At 33.3% G+C, this 13,153-nt stretch overlaps 1 protein-coding gene across 1 annotated transcript in view; it reads right to left on the reverse strand.

The window, feature by feature from the left end:
• Window positions 1-13,153, reverse strand: part of CSMD3 (CUB and Sushi multiple domains 3) — a 1,149,842-nt gene that overhangs the window by 282,205 nt on the left and 854,484 nt on the right. The window contains 2 exon segments of the mRNA XM_034668518.1: window positions 9,995-10,197; window positions 12,184-12,310. Coding sequence (XP_034524409.1) covers window positions 9,995-10,197; window positions 12,184-12,310 — 330 coding nt within the window.

Consider the following 13,153-nt stretch of genomic DNA (forward strand, 5'->3'; position numbering starts at 1 on the left):
GCTTAAAGTTAAAAAGAAAAAATACTGTGGTGTCAACACATATAGAAGTGAGATAAATGAAAACAACAGCCCAAAGGACCAAAGGGGAAATGGAAATACACTATTGTGAGGTTCTAATACAAGAAGTGGTATAATAGAATTTGATGATACGTTCTGCTAAGTTAAAAATGCATGTTACAAATATTAGAGCAGGTATCAAAAAATGTATAACTAATACATTAAGAAAGTGAAATTAAGAAGAGAAATCCTACTTAAAGTTGCATCGAAAGGAATGAAATACCTCAGAATAAATTTAACCAAAGTGGCAAAAGACCTGTATTTTGAGAACTACAACACATGAAGGAAAGAGATTGAAAAAGACACAAATAAGGGAAAGATAGTCTGTGCTCATGGATTGGAAGAATTAATATTGTTGAAATGTTCATACTACCTAAAGTAATCTACAAATTCAGTGCAATCTCTCTCAAAATTCCAATTGCATTTTCCCAGAAATAGAACAAATAACCCTAAAATTTGCAAGGAACCACAAAAGGCCCTGCATAGAAACACAATATGGAGAAAGAAGAACAAAGCTAGAGCCATCACACTTCCTGACTTCAAACTCTATTACAAAGCTATCATAATTAAAATGGTGTGTTATCGTCATAAAAACAGACACATAGATCAATGCAACAGAACAGAGAACTCAGAAATAAGCCCAAACATATATGGTCAATTATTTTACAACAAAGTAGCCAAGAATATACCATGGGGAAAAGACAGACTCTTTACTAAATGGTGTTAGAAAAATCAGACAGCCAAAAGCAAAAGAATGAAACTATCTTATATTATACACAAAAATTAACACAAAGTGGATTAAATATTTGAATGTAAGACCTGAAGCCATAAAACTCCTAGAAGAAAACATAGGCACTAAGCAACTTGATGTAGGTCTTGGTGATATTTTTAAAAATCTGACGCCAAACGTAAAAGAAACAAAAGCAAAAATAAACAAGTGGGACTGTATCAAATTAGAAAGCTTCTGCACAGCAAAGAAAACCATCAACAAAATGAAAAGGCAATGTACTAAATGGGAGAAAATATTTGCAAATCATATATCTGATAAAGGGCTAATATCCAAAATATATGAAGAATTCATATAACTCAGCAAAAAACAACAACTAAAAAACAAAATAAACAAAAAACAATTAAAAAATGGGCAGAAGATCGGAATGGACATTTTTCCAAAGAAGATGTACAGATAGTTAACATGTACAGGAAAGATGCTCAGCATCATTAATCATCAGGGAAATGCAAATTGTAATCACAATGAAGTATCATTTCACATCTTTTAGAATGGTTATTATCAAAAAGATCAGAAACTATAAGTGCTCTCAAGTATATAGTGAAAAGGTAAGCTTTGTGCACTGTTGGTGGAAATGTAAATTTGTGTAGCCACTATGAAAAACAGTATGGAGATTCCTCAAAAAATTAAAAATAGAATTTCTATATGATCCAGCATTTCCACTTCTGGGTATTTATCTGAAGAAAATGAAAACTCTAACTAAAAAATATATATGTACCCCCATGTTTATTGCAGCAGTATTTACAATAGTCAAGATATGGAAACAACCTAAGGGTCTATTGTTAAATGAATGGATACAGAATTTGGTGTGTGTGTGTGTGTGTGTGTGTGTACACAATGGACTATTATTCAGCTATAAAAAAAGAATGAAACTTTGCCATTTGGGACAACATGGATGGACGTGAGAGCATTATACTGTGTGAAATAAGTCAGAGAAAGACAGATAACATATGATTTTTCTTATATGTGGAATCTAACAAAAAATTAAAACAAACAGAAAAAAAACAGAGAACCAATAGGTGGTTGGCAGAGGCAGAGAATGGGGGAGGTGGAGAAATGGGTGAAAGGGCTCAAAGGGTTAAAAAAAAGTCAATAGAGGAGAAAAATATGACCATGGCAAAAAGGAACAGTGAACAGGTAGATCCAATAAAAATGATAGTAATATGGTAGACAAAGTCAACCATATGAAAAATTTACATTAAATGTAAGTAATCTAATAATTTAAAAGACTATATATAAAAAGGGGATATTTTCAGACGGTGTAAAGAACTGAGACTCAATCATGTGTTATTCACTAAAAACCTACTTTAAATATACAGACACACCAAGTTAAAAGGATGCTAAATAGTACAGCAATGCTGGAGTAATCATAAGATATTTAATATAAGACAGAGAAAATTTCAAGACATGGTAAGTTATCAGTGAAAAAGAGACATCTTTCTTAGTAATGAAAAAGTCAACTTGTTAAGAAGACATAGCACCTAAAATGTTATGCATCTAATAACATATCTTCATAATACACAAAGCAAAAAGATGACAGGACAGAAAGAATAAGTAGACACATTAACAATTACAACTGGGCATTTCAACACTTCCCTTTCATTAGTTGATTTAAAAAAAAGTAGAGAGAAAACCAGTAATGATATAGAACACTTCAAACACAACACTATCAACCAACTATACCTAATTGGTATTTACAAAACACTCCATCCAATAATGTCAAGTGCACATTCTTTTCAAATGCGCACAGTACTTTAGAAAACCATATGCTGGATCATAAGACAAGTCTAAGTAAATTTAAAATTATTAAAATGTTTAAAATTTTAACAATTTATAATACTAGATGTTTTTTCTTTGACAAAATGAACTTTCAAAGATGATGCTTTGATTTCATGAAGTGGATGTAAACAAAATTTTACTGGAATTAAAATATTTGAGGCAACTGATGTTACTGATTCTCTAAAACAATGATGTGACTGATATAAAATTGAACTTACTGAGCTATTTGTGAAGTTATTCTTCAATAGAAGCTGGCATATTAATCTTCATATGCATGAGGAAGAAAATTTAGAATACAAGGCAATGAAATTATTTTAGTAGAATTTTCATTTGCTCTAAATGAAATGTCATTTTTTTTAAGCAGATCTGTCTTCTGGCTATCACATGGTCATTTGACACTGCTATGGTCCCCATGTATGTTAATATACATTATGTGCAAGTTGCATTTTCATAATCAATTTTATTTTTAAGTGAGATGTTATTGGGCTTTTTGATGATAAACATACAGACATTATGAGCAATGTGTACCTAATCCTTAATATGTAAGTACTAAAAATCTAAAAACTATGTAGTTAATTAATGTTTTTCAATATTTAATTTATTTATTTGTCAGAGGGAGAGAGAAAGAGCACAAGCAGGGTGAGCAGCAGGCAGAGGGAGAAGCAAGCTCCCTGATGAGCAAGGAGCCTGACACAGGACTTGATCCCTGGACCCTGGGATCATGACATGAGCCGAAGGCAGACGCTTAACCAACTGAGCCAGCCAGACATCCCATGTAGTTAATTTAAATAGCAATTCTAATGATTTATTGTCTGAAAATGTGTGGAGAATTTCTTCATAAAACAAGAATACCACACATCAGTATCTTGAAATAACACACTTTGCTCTAAATTCCCAATATCTCATGTTTTAATATCATACACACTACATTCTCAGCCAAAATATCCCACCTGTCATATAAGGTTAATACATTAGTAGAAAAAACTGGCCCATTACTACAAATGATGTCATGGTGCCAGGGAGAACTTTCATTTAGGAAACAATTGCACTAATAAGAACATGGCTACAGAAGACAGGTATTTTAAAATAACCACGACTTAATTAATACATCAGTTACTTCAAAATGATGAAGCTGGAGTTAATACATGATCACGGCTTCAAATGACCAGTTAATTATATTTTATATTTTAGAATATAAAATTTGCCCCTCCACCACCTATATAATGTTAATGTGATACATGAGGCAATAAAGTCTCACATAATTCAGTATTCTACTACTTTTTGGTTGCATAGAAAAATAATCAACATATGATTTCCTCTGTAAAACATTTTTACCACTTACCTAAACATGTTTTATTGAAATGGGATTATGTGGGACTCTCTGTTTCTTTTAAAATACTTTGATTTACAAGGACTAATAAAAATATTCTAAAAATATATAAAATATAAAAAATACCTAGATTCTTTCTTGCTATCTTTTGGGGGCCCAGTTTCAACTTTTTCAAAGAAAAGTTTGTTTGGATATCTGCTTAGGCTCTTCTTGACAGCATCCTTTGGCTGAACTGACCTGCCTTTTGGATGGTGAAATCAGCTTTCTTAAGAAGTCAGTACTTAGTACATACATTTTCATTAAATATGTACTTTTTAAAATCTCACAGCTGCCGTAAATGTCTACTGCAATAAAATTTAAAAAACCATTTCTATGATAAATAAATAGTTGTGAATTGACTCCACAAAATAAATAACAAAAACACCCATAGTAAGAACAAGCAGACTGTATACTTCAGCTTTCCAGCACATTTCCTGAGTCTCTACTTCTATGCATATTGCAAGAACACATTTTTCCTGCTAATCCTGCCAATTCATGTCTTGACAGCTTTATGTATCTTTCAGACCACAGCAAAATATGACATGACTTGCTGTTATACAAAATAGTTTCCAGGGCACTAGCAACAAATGCTTCTCCCACTACCTTCCAAGATCAGAATAAATTAGATGATCATGTCTGAGAATATTTTATTTATCTACAAGTGTCCTATAAATTCTCCTTTAAAGGGAAGTATGAATTACCTGGCATATGGAAGATATTAGAAAATGGAGACAGATTATCAGTATTTGTTTTTCAAATTTAATCATGCATTATAATTACTCTGAGCCCTGTAAAAATATCTCACACATGGCTAGATGAGATCTAATACAAAAGAGAGTCTAATAAATACACCTTGGGTATTTTAGCAGAATACTAGTCTATTACTGTACAATACTGGCCTATCTTGGCCAAAATAATGATACTTTGCTAAAATAAAAAAAAAAAATACAGATCCAAGTGCCAAACCAGTCAGGATGCTAAGACATGCATAAACTAGGATTGTCCTAGGCAAACTGAACCATATGGCAATTCTAATACAATTTGCACCTGGTTGCCGAGCAGTACAGATGTGGAAGTGACTAATTCTGCCTAGGAGTTCATCAGTACCGGAAGTATCATTTGTCTTGGACCTTGGAAAAATGACTAAGAATTTAGAGATTTTGAATGTGGACCTATGTGTTTCAGGAATATGGAAAAGAAGCAGAAATGTGAAAGGACATTGTCCTCTCAGGACAGTGTAGTTAGATGACTGGATGTGTATAATGAGTAGTGAAAGATGACACTGGCAGGTAGTTTGGGTGGAAATTGTGGAGGCTTTAAATGTAATTCCAAAGTTTTGAACTTATGACTGTGTGGCCATTAAAAAAAATTGAAATGGAGGGGTGATGTCTGATTTGTATTTTAGAAACATCAGTCAGGTGGAAATGTGGAGAAATTCTGGCTGCAGGGATAATGAAGTGAGTGGCTAGTTGACTGTCACAGCAATGGAGGCAGTGATAATGAGGATGGGAACAAAGGCAGGGGCACCATGCAGTCTTTTGAGGCTGGGAGACGTCAACCTCTCCTGGCTAAGGGATCCATTTCCTTGAGAATTTTCAACAGCATAAGCTACGGGCCTTCATATTCTGTATTACCCAGCGGGGGCAGATTCTTAACAGAGAGGTCAGAGAGTGAAGAGCATAGAAAATGCTCTGTCAAAATCAACTATTCTGTGGGCAAATGACAGCATGATACCCCAAAGATGTCTTCCCTGTGGAACTAAAGTGGGACAAGAGAGGCAGATTACACATTTAAGCAGGGGATATAGAGGCTAACTGCTGAGAATTGAGGATAGCACACAGGACAGCATGAGGTGGCGGTGTCAGACTTAAGTAGCTCTGATTAAGCAAAAGTGCCTTGCAGACTATAACACCAAGAGGCAATGTGACATACTCTACAAAGAATGAACAGACCATGAAATGGAAGTCACGTGGCTGCCGATAGTGGCTTAATGATGATTATGAAGTTGGTATGTGACCTACATTTCAGTTAAATTCACTTGCACCAATTTCAGTGAAATACACTTTGTTGGTTGCATTTGGTTGCTGAAGGTTCTTCTGCTAGTATTGCCTAACTTGTTCCTCTTTTTAAAACTCATTATTTGACACTAAACAACATTTATTTGCTCAAAAGACGACTGAGCATTGAGGAGGTGGGGGGAAAAGGGATGGAATACAATACAAGTCTGATTTAACTAAAATGATATATCCTGATTTGGCTACGACTGTCCTGGCTTATGCTTGTTATCCAGCTTAATTTTAAATAGTGTCTTCTTTCACTCTCAACAATCATCTTAGATTTGGATAATAAATTATATGATTGTCCAAATAGAAAATTTGTTCTTTACAGACATTAAGGAGACAAAGTTACTCACAATACATTTGGGGAGCAAAGATCACTAATTAAAACATTTTCAGAACAATGAATTATAAACTATTCTTCTCTTTGGAAAAAAAAAAAAACAGCTAGTGCTTGGAGCATGGGCTGGAATATGTTTTAGAAAGCGAGGTCAGAAAATGTTTTATAAAGAGAAGCCTTGGTGCTGAGTCTGGAGAATGAGCAAGACTTAAGCAAAAGGAGCAGAGAAACGCTTAAGATGAAAAAGGTTTACACAGAAAGCAGCACAGGGTGTGTGTGTGAGTGTGAGGAAGGGTGTGAGTATGTGTGTGTATTTATGAAATGAAGAAGAGGTGCCTGCGTGAAAGGGAAAAGGCATTTGAGAAATAACTGAAGGTAAGTATGTTTAGTAAATGGTCCTTAATAGACTCTCCTACAGTAAATGAACAAATGAATGAATGTATGATGTGATTTCAAATTTATACAGGGAGGCAGGCATTAGGTGAACCACTGAGGTGACAACTCTGCCCTGGAAGACAAGTTTCACCTACAGTTGTGTTTTATTGGCCTGTCGTCGGTTAACATTTTCTTTAAAATTAATTATTTACTTTGAAACTTAGATGACTTTACATAAAACTCCTTATTTCAAGTTCCATTTTAAAAGCAGCTTGTCTTGGGCCTACTGGGTTGCTCAGTTGGTTAAGCAGCCGACTTGATTTCAGCTCAGGTCAAGATCTCAGGGTCCTGAGATTGAGCCCTTGACTCCTCCTGGAGCTCCATGCTCAGCAGGGAGTTTGGTTAGGGATTCTCTCTCATCTTCCCCTCCCTCACCCCTCTCAAATCAAGCAATCTTTAAGAAAAAATAAAAATAAATAAAAGTAGCCCGTCTTCCTATAGGGCAAAATGACTATGGCCAGAGGGGGCAACGGTCCCTTCTAAATTGCCATGCATGCACTCCAGCTTTCTTCCATGCCTTGTCACTGCTTCGCTTGTGTAAGATGTGGTACTTGGGAGCATAATCAGAAACACAAGCTGATTAGGGGCGCCTGGGTGGCACAGCGGTTAAGCGTCTGCCTTCGGCTCAGGGTGTGATCCCGGCGTTATGGGATCGAGCCCCACATCAGGCTCTTCTGCTATGAGCCTTCTTCTTCCTCTCCCACTCCCCCTGCTTGTGTTCCCTCTCTCGCTGGCTGTCTCTATCTCTGTCAAATAAATAAATAAAATCTTAAAAAAAAAAAAAGAAACACAAGCTGATTAAATTGTAGAACTTCATCGTAACTAATAATTTTTAACTAAAAGCTTTCTGTTTCCTCTAGCATATTAATACATGTATCTAAATAATAATGATAGCATAATAATGGCAATCACTGCCAAGCATTTACTAGGCACAGCAAAAAGTTCCCTTCAGCCACATGTGGATTTGAGCCACAGCTCCAGGAATCTGTTAGTACTATGACCTTAAACAAATGAACACATTTTCTGAATCTCTCTGTATTTTTGTGGGAAATGGGGATGACCCAACATAAATCATATGGCTTTAGTGAGGATTAAATGAGATATGTACATAAAGCACTTGACATGTTTTCTGGCGCACCAAGAATGATCTCATTCATGAAAAGAATATTTTTGAATTTGGAATCTGGACACTTGGAAAGCCATGTAAAAATGAGTAACAGAAGATATACAGACAAGTGACTAATTTTCATTGATTGATGCTTTTCAAAATATAATCTATTCACCTACAAAGTAATTTTATTTCAATGGGTAGGTTTTTAGTCTCAGATCACGAGTACAAATTTCTATGCATCTTAAAAGAATATTATGATGGCAGATTTATTAAAGCTCTGGTATGATACATATTGTTTCTTTAAATGCCCTGTAAGTACGATAAATATTAAAATGCATTACTAATTTAACTGACAAATCTTCATTAAAAATTCCTGGAAACATATATAAAACAGTCGGTATCTATTAACCGGATGAACTTGGCATTCACGAACACTAGCCTTAAGCAGTTTTTCACATAAGTATAAATCACAGACTATGAATAAATCAGACTATAAATAACAATAACCACTTAAGTATAAAATATTATATATTGCTAATTTAAGGTAAAGGAAAGGGGAAGTGTTAGTTGCCAAACAATAACTAGAAAGAACTGAAATTGAACAGCAATCTCTGACAAATTGTTCCTATCTTCATAAAAAGAAAAATGAGCAGTAAATAATAGAGGATATAAATATGAAGAATATTTAACTGTTGTTTCAGAATTAGAAGCCATTTATGTTCACCAATTACATGGTAATTTCGTTTTTCATTCTTTTTTTATTTTTCTCAAAAGATAAAATATAAATTTACAGACACTGGCTTACACCTCTCTCACACAAGCTTGGTTTGCACAATACAGAACAATTCACTTATGTTAGTCAATTATGTCAAACAATTCTGTTCCATGAACCAAGTCTGCCAAGTTGTTTAACCGTCTTAACCAGTTCTTTACCTAAACGCAATATATTTTGTGGATAGTCATTTCAAAAGTTATGGTTTTTTTTTTATTTTTTCAAAGGATTCCAAGTTTACATTTACTCATATAATAATAACAGTTCACTGAGCACCAACTATATACTTAATACCAAATACTGTGCACACATGATCACGTTACATTCTAATAATGTATTTATGTGATAAGCATTATTATACCTATGTGAATTAGAAAACTCAGCCTCAGATGATGAGATCAGGTACCCAGATTCAGTAGTTAGTAAGAAGCCAGGACTTGGGTTCAGGCACATTTCAGGAATACTGGTTTGCATGCTTTCCGTAAATGATTTGTCTTAGAAATTTGCATAGGTTTCTATTAATAGGGTTTTTAAAGACTATAAAATTAGAAAATCCATTAGATAATTTTCTCAAAGAGGCAATGTATGTTGGCAATGAAAGTAAAAATATAACAATTAAAATTTTAAGGTTTTTATTCATTTTCTCCAGCCACTAAGCAAAAATCCCTTTTACAGAACAACATATATTTAGCCACTTAACAGTGCCATAGAAAGAAAAAAAGAAGAAGAAGAAAAAAAAAACATGCCATGAAAACTGGTAATTACTTACAATGAATGACATTTCATTGTTATAGGAAGTCTTTAATTTAAAAGGAGATCTAAAATATTTTGTCAAAGATATCTGGGAATATATAATTAAGATCTTTAAAAGAAGAAAAACAAAATTAGTAAAAATATAGGATTTTTTTTTTGTAATGGCAAGCATTAATTTCCTTCCTTATCCACAAAAATTTCACATTTTGAAATATACAGTTTTATGGTAAATCGAGATTACAAGCTTTTGTAAAGTAATTAATTCATTTGCTGAATTATTTAAACACCACCTGTACTTTAAAAAAAAATGGTTTGACAAGTAGAGAGGTCTCAACAATTAACTGATTAATTCCAAGTTAATTATATTGCTTTTTTCCAAGTATATTTTACCTCACCTGAAGATGAATAGAAAGACTAGAAATAGGAATATTTAGGATCATCCAAATTTTAAAATTAAAGTTTTGAGCAGTAAAGTTAAAGTACTATTTCAATAGCATTCTTCTTTTGCATTTAAGGAATAAAATAATAACTCACTTGAAAACTGAATTGCAAATCCAGATTTGCTGATATAGAAATCTGTGTCGAACTGGATGGTTACTATGTTGAGAGTGCTATGGATCCCTTCAGGAATAAGAGATCCACTGATTTCCTTCAGGAGCATCTCGTTTTCTGGTGGACCATCCCAAACTCGGAGTATATCATGTGATGCTTCCGTATCAAAAGCAAGAAACTGTAGGCTGTGGGAGAACACATATCTCTGTTTGATTATTTCAAACATGGATTCAGTTTTAAATAAAGAATATAACAAATATGCATCTTTAATTTTATTAGATATTTCTTTTATTCTATCAGATAAAAAAATGAATTATATAAACAGCATATATAACCTTAATACATATTTCTCGAACAGTATAACTTATTTTTCTAGAATAGGATTAAAAGTACTATTAAATCACCTTTCCAAATTACAGAAACATCAGACGTACATTCTTTTCTGTGTTCCTGAATTTTAACGGCAGCCATAGTAGGTGATGCTTACGGAGCATGGAGTACATGCCAGGCACTGTGCAAAATACATTACATGTATTTTCTTTGTTTAATTGTTATAATGACCCAATGAAGCAGGAAGCATTTTATCTCAGTTCTATAAATGTGGTAAATGGACTTGAGACAGATTAAATAAACCTGCCCATAGGGTGGCAAAGTCATGAACTGAACTCAAGTTTTCTGACTGTATAGTATATGTTTTTACCAATGTTTCAAGTTTGTTTTATCACAATCAAAATGAAGTTTATTCCAGGAAAGCAAGAATTAGTTCATATTAAAATATGAATCAATACATTTCATCACAATGATAGGTATAAGGAAAAAAATTACATGAACATCTCAAGACATACAAAGCATTTTTTAAAAATTCAACATTACAATCACACGCAGTAATGTAGAGTTAAAGGGAAGTTCCTTAATGTGAAATGAAAATTAATGTCTACCCAACACTACCTCACCAAATGCACAAAAACCAAAAAATTGTTTCATGTTAAGTCTGTTTTATATCTAATCTAGACAAAATTAGTGTCTGATATTTTTTGTGGCCAGTGCCAAAAATTAGAAATCCAATTATAGCAACATGCTCAATTCTCTCTCTACATATATCACATTCATGTTTGATATATGAAGTCATAGCTTCAAATTTATGTGCAATTTAATATCAAAAATTGTTATTGAGATTTAAAAAATTCCAGAATCCTATTGAATTTAATATTTTTGAGTTTACTAATTCTAATATTTAAATAAACTATGTATGATCTATACTAAAGAAAAACATGCTGAGAACTGATCTGAGGTAGTCTATTTAAGTAATACACTGGTTCACATTGAACAATTCATGAGTGCTCCTTTCAGCATGTTATATGAAGGATAAGCCTTATTTTCTATAACCACCTTCAACACCCAGAAGCCTGTCTGAAATTTCATTTATATAAAACAGCAATTCTTAAATTTAAAGTCATTATTTTGAGAGTGATAATACACCAACTAGCTCAGATTTGTTCGGAGAGGAGGATTTATTTGTTCATTTATTAATTTGTTCTCAGCCATAACCATAATAGTTAAACTAGGATTTAGAGAATGTGATAGTATTGGAAACCTGACTGCTATTGTTTTAGGAGGTGATGGTTCTCCCCTCATCCAAGGGTCGAAAATGTGAAGAATTGTAATCCACCTAACTAAACTCAGCAGGAAAGGGAAATCAAACATGGTTAAAGGGGTGGAGAGCTGGTGCTCCAGAGATATGCCTAAAGCCAGGAAAGATGGAATATCACTGAGTCCCCTTCTAGGCTTAATTCTTCCAAATGTTCATGAGGCTGAACTTAGAACAGTGACTTGCACAACTTTATATCCTTATCAAAATGGTGGACTTAGCATCTTGAATCATCAAGAATTGAACGGTTAACATCTCAAAGAAGCATAAAAATATTCTTAATCTTTGTGGTCTATTATAACTATGAAAAGCTTCTCTCTAGGGGTTATATGAGCTACCACTGTGACCCATAAATCAATAAAGCATGCTTCTGAACACTTTTCATACTTTAAACAGATGAAAACCACATCTTTTTTTGCCAAGGCTAAGAATATTGAAAAGCCTTGATGCTTGGTATTATATATTGAGGCTTATCAGAAATTTCGGATTCCCCAGTAATTTTGAGAAAATGAAATCTATTTACCTGACAATGTTTCCTGGATCGACCTCAATCACCCACATGCAACGCAGATTATTGTCATATGGAAAGGGATAACCAGGAGATAAGATTCTTCCTGATGATTCTCCTTTAAAACGACCTCCACATTCAGCTACAAAAAAATAATAAAAAATTAAGTTATAATTTAATGCCAATCTTTGCAAAAACAATCGACAAATTTCTCAAAAATACATATTTTTTTCACCTTAAGGAAAATAAGAATTGATTATCTCTCATCTTAAGACAATACATTTGTATATACTTTTTCAGATTAATGTATTGACTGAAAGAAAAATATACTGTGCAATAAAACAATAAAGTCTCAAGTTAGATCACATAAAAGTAAAATTAACCTAATTAGAGAATAAAAAAAGGACACACAAAAGAACTCTGATTTTAGGCAAAGATTTTAAGATGCATTGTTAAATAATGATAATTTAAAGAGGGGAAACAGATGGCAAGTTGCTCAGTGTGCCTCGGTTGCGGTCTGAATAATTCATCATCTTGCTACCCCACCTCTGAGAAAAACTAATCTTTACTGCGGTCCCTCAGGCCTTCTAAATTTCGTTGTCCTTTTATTCCCCTTTAAATCACTCTAAACTCTTTCCCTTTTAACCTCCCAAAAGTCAAAGTGGCATTTTTATTAGATTTCTCACTTCAGTAAAATCTAGTTTAGTTTTGATTTAATGGGTCCCTAAGTTTTATAAAACTCATGAAATTAAAAATGTTAAGTATTGTCATACAATATAATTTGTTTTAATCTTTTGGAGGATTTCCTCTCCATTTTGATGCTATTTAATACATTGGGAAGTCTGTAGAGGTTTTACTTCAGTAAACAGATAATCTAGAAGGAGCTGTCTGTATTGGAGATGAGAGAAATTAAGTGCTACAGTTAGTAAATTGTGCTACATCTCTAACCCTTGAAATAAGCATAACACTGTAACACATAATACAT

Source organism: Ailuropoda melanoleuca, chromosome 9, assembly GCF_002007445.2.
Source record: "Ailuropoda melanoleuca isolate Jingjing chromosome 9, ASM200744v2, whole genome shotgun sequence".
In the NCBI taxonomy this organism is placed as follows: domain Eukaryota; kingdom Metazoa; phylum Chordata; class Mammalia; order Carnivora; family Ursidae; genus Ailuropoda; species Ailuropoda melanoleuca.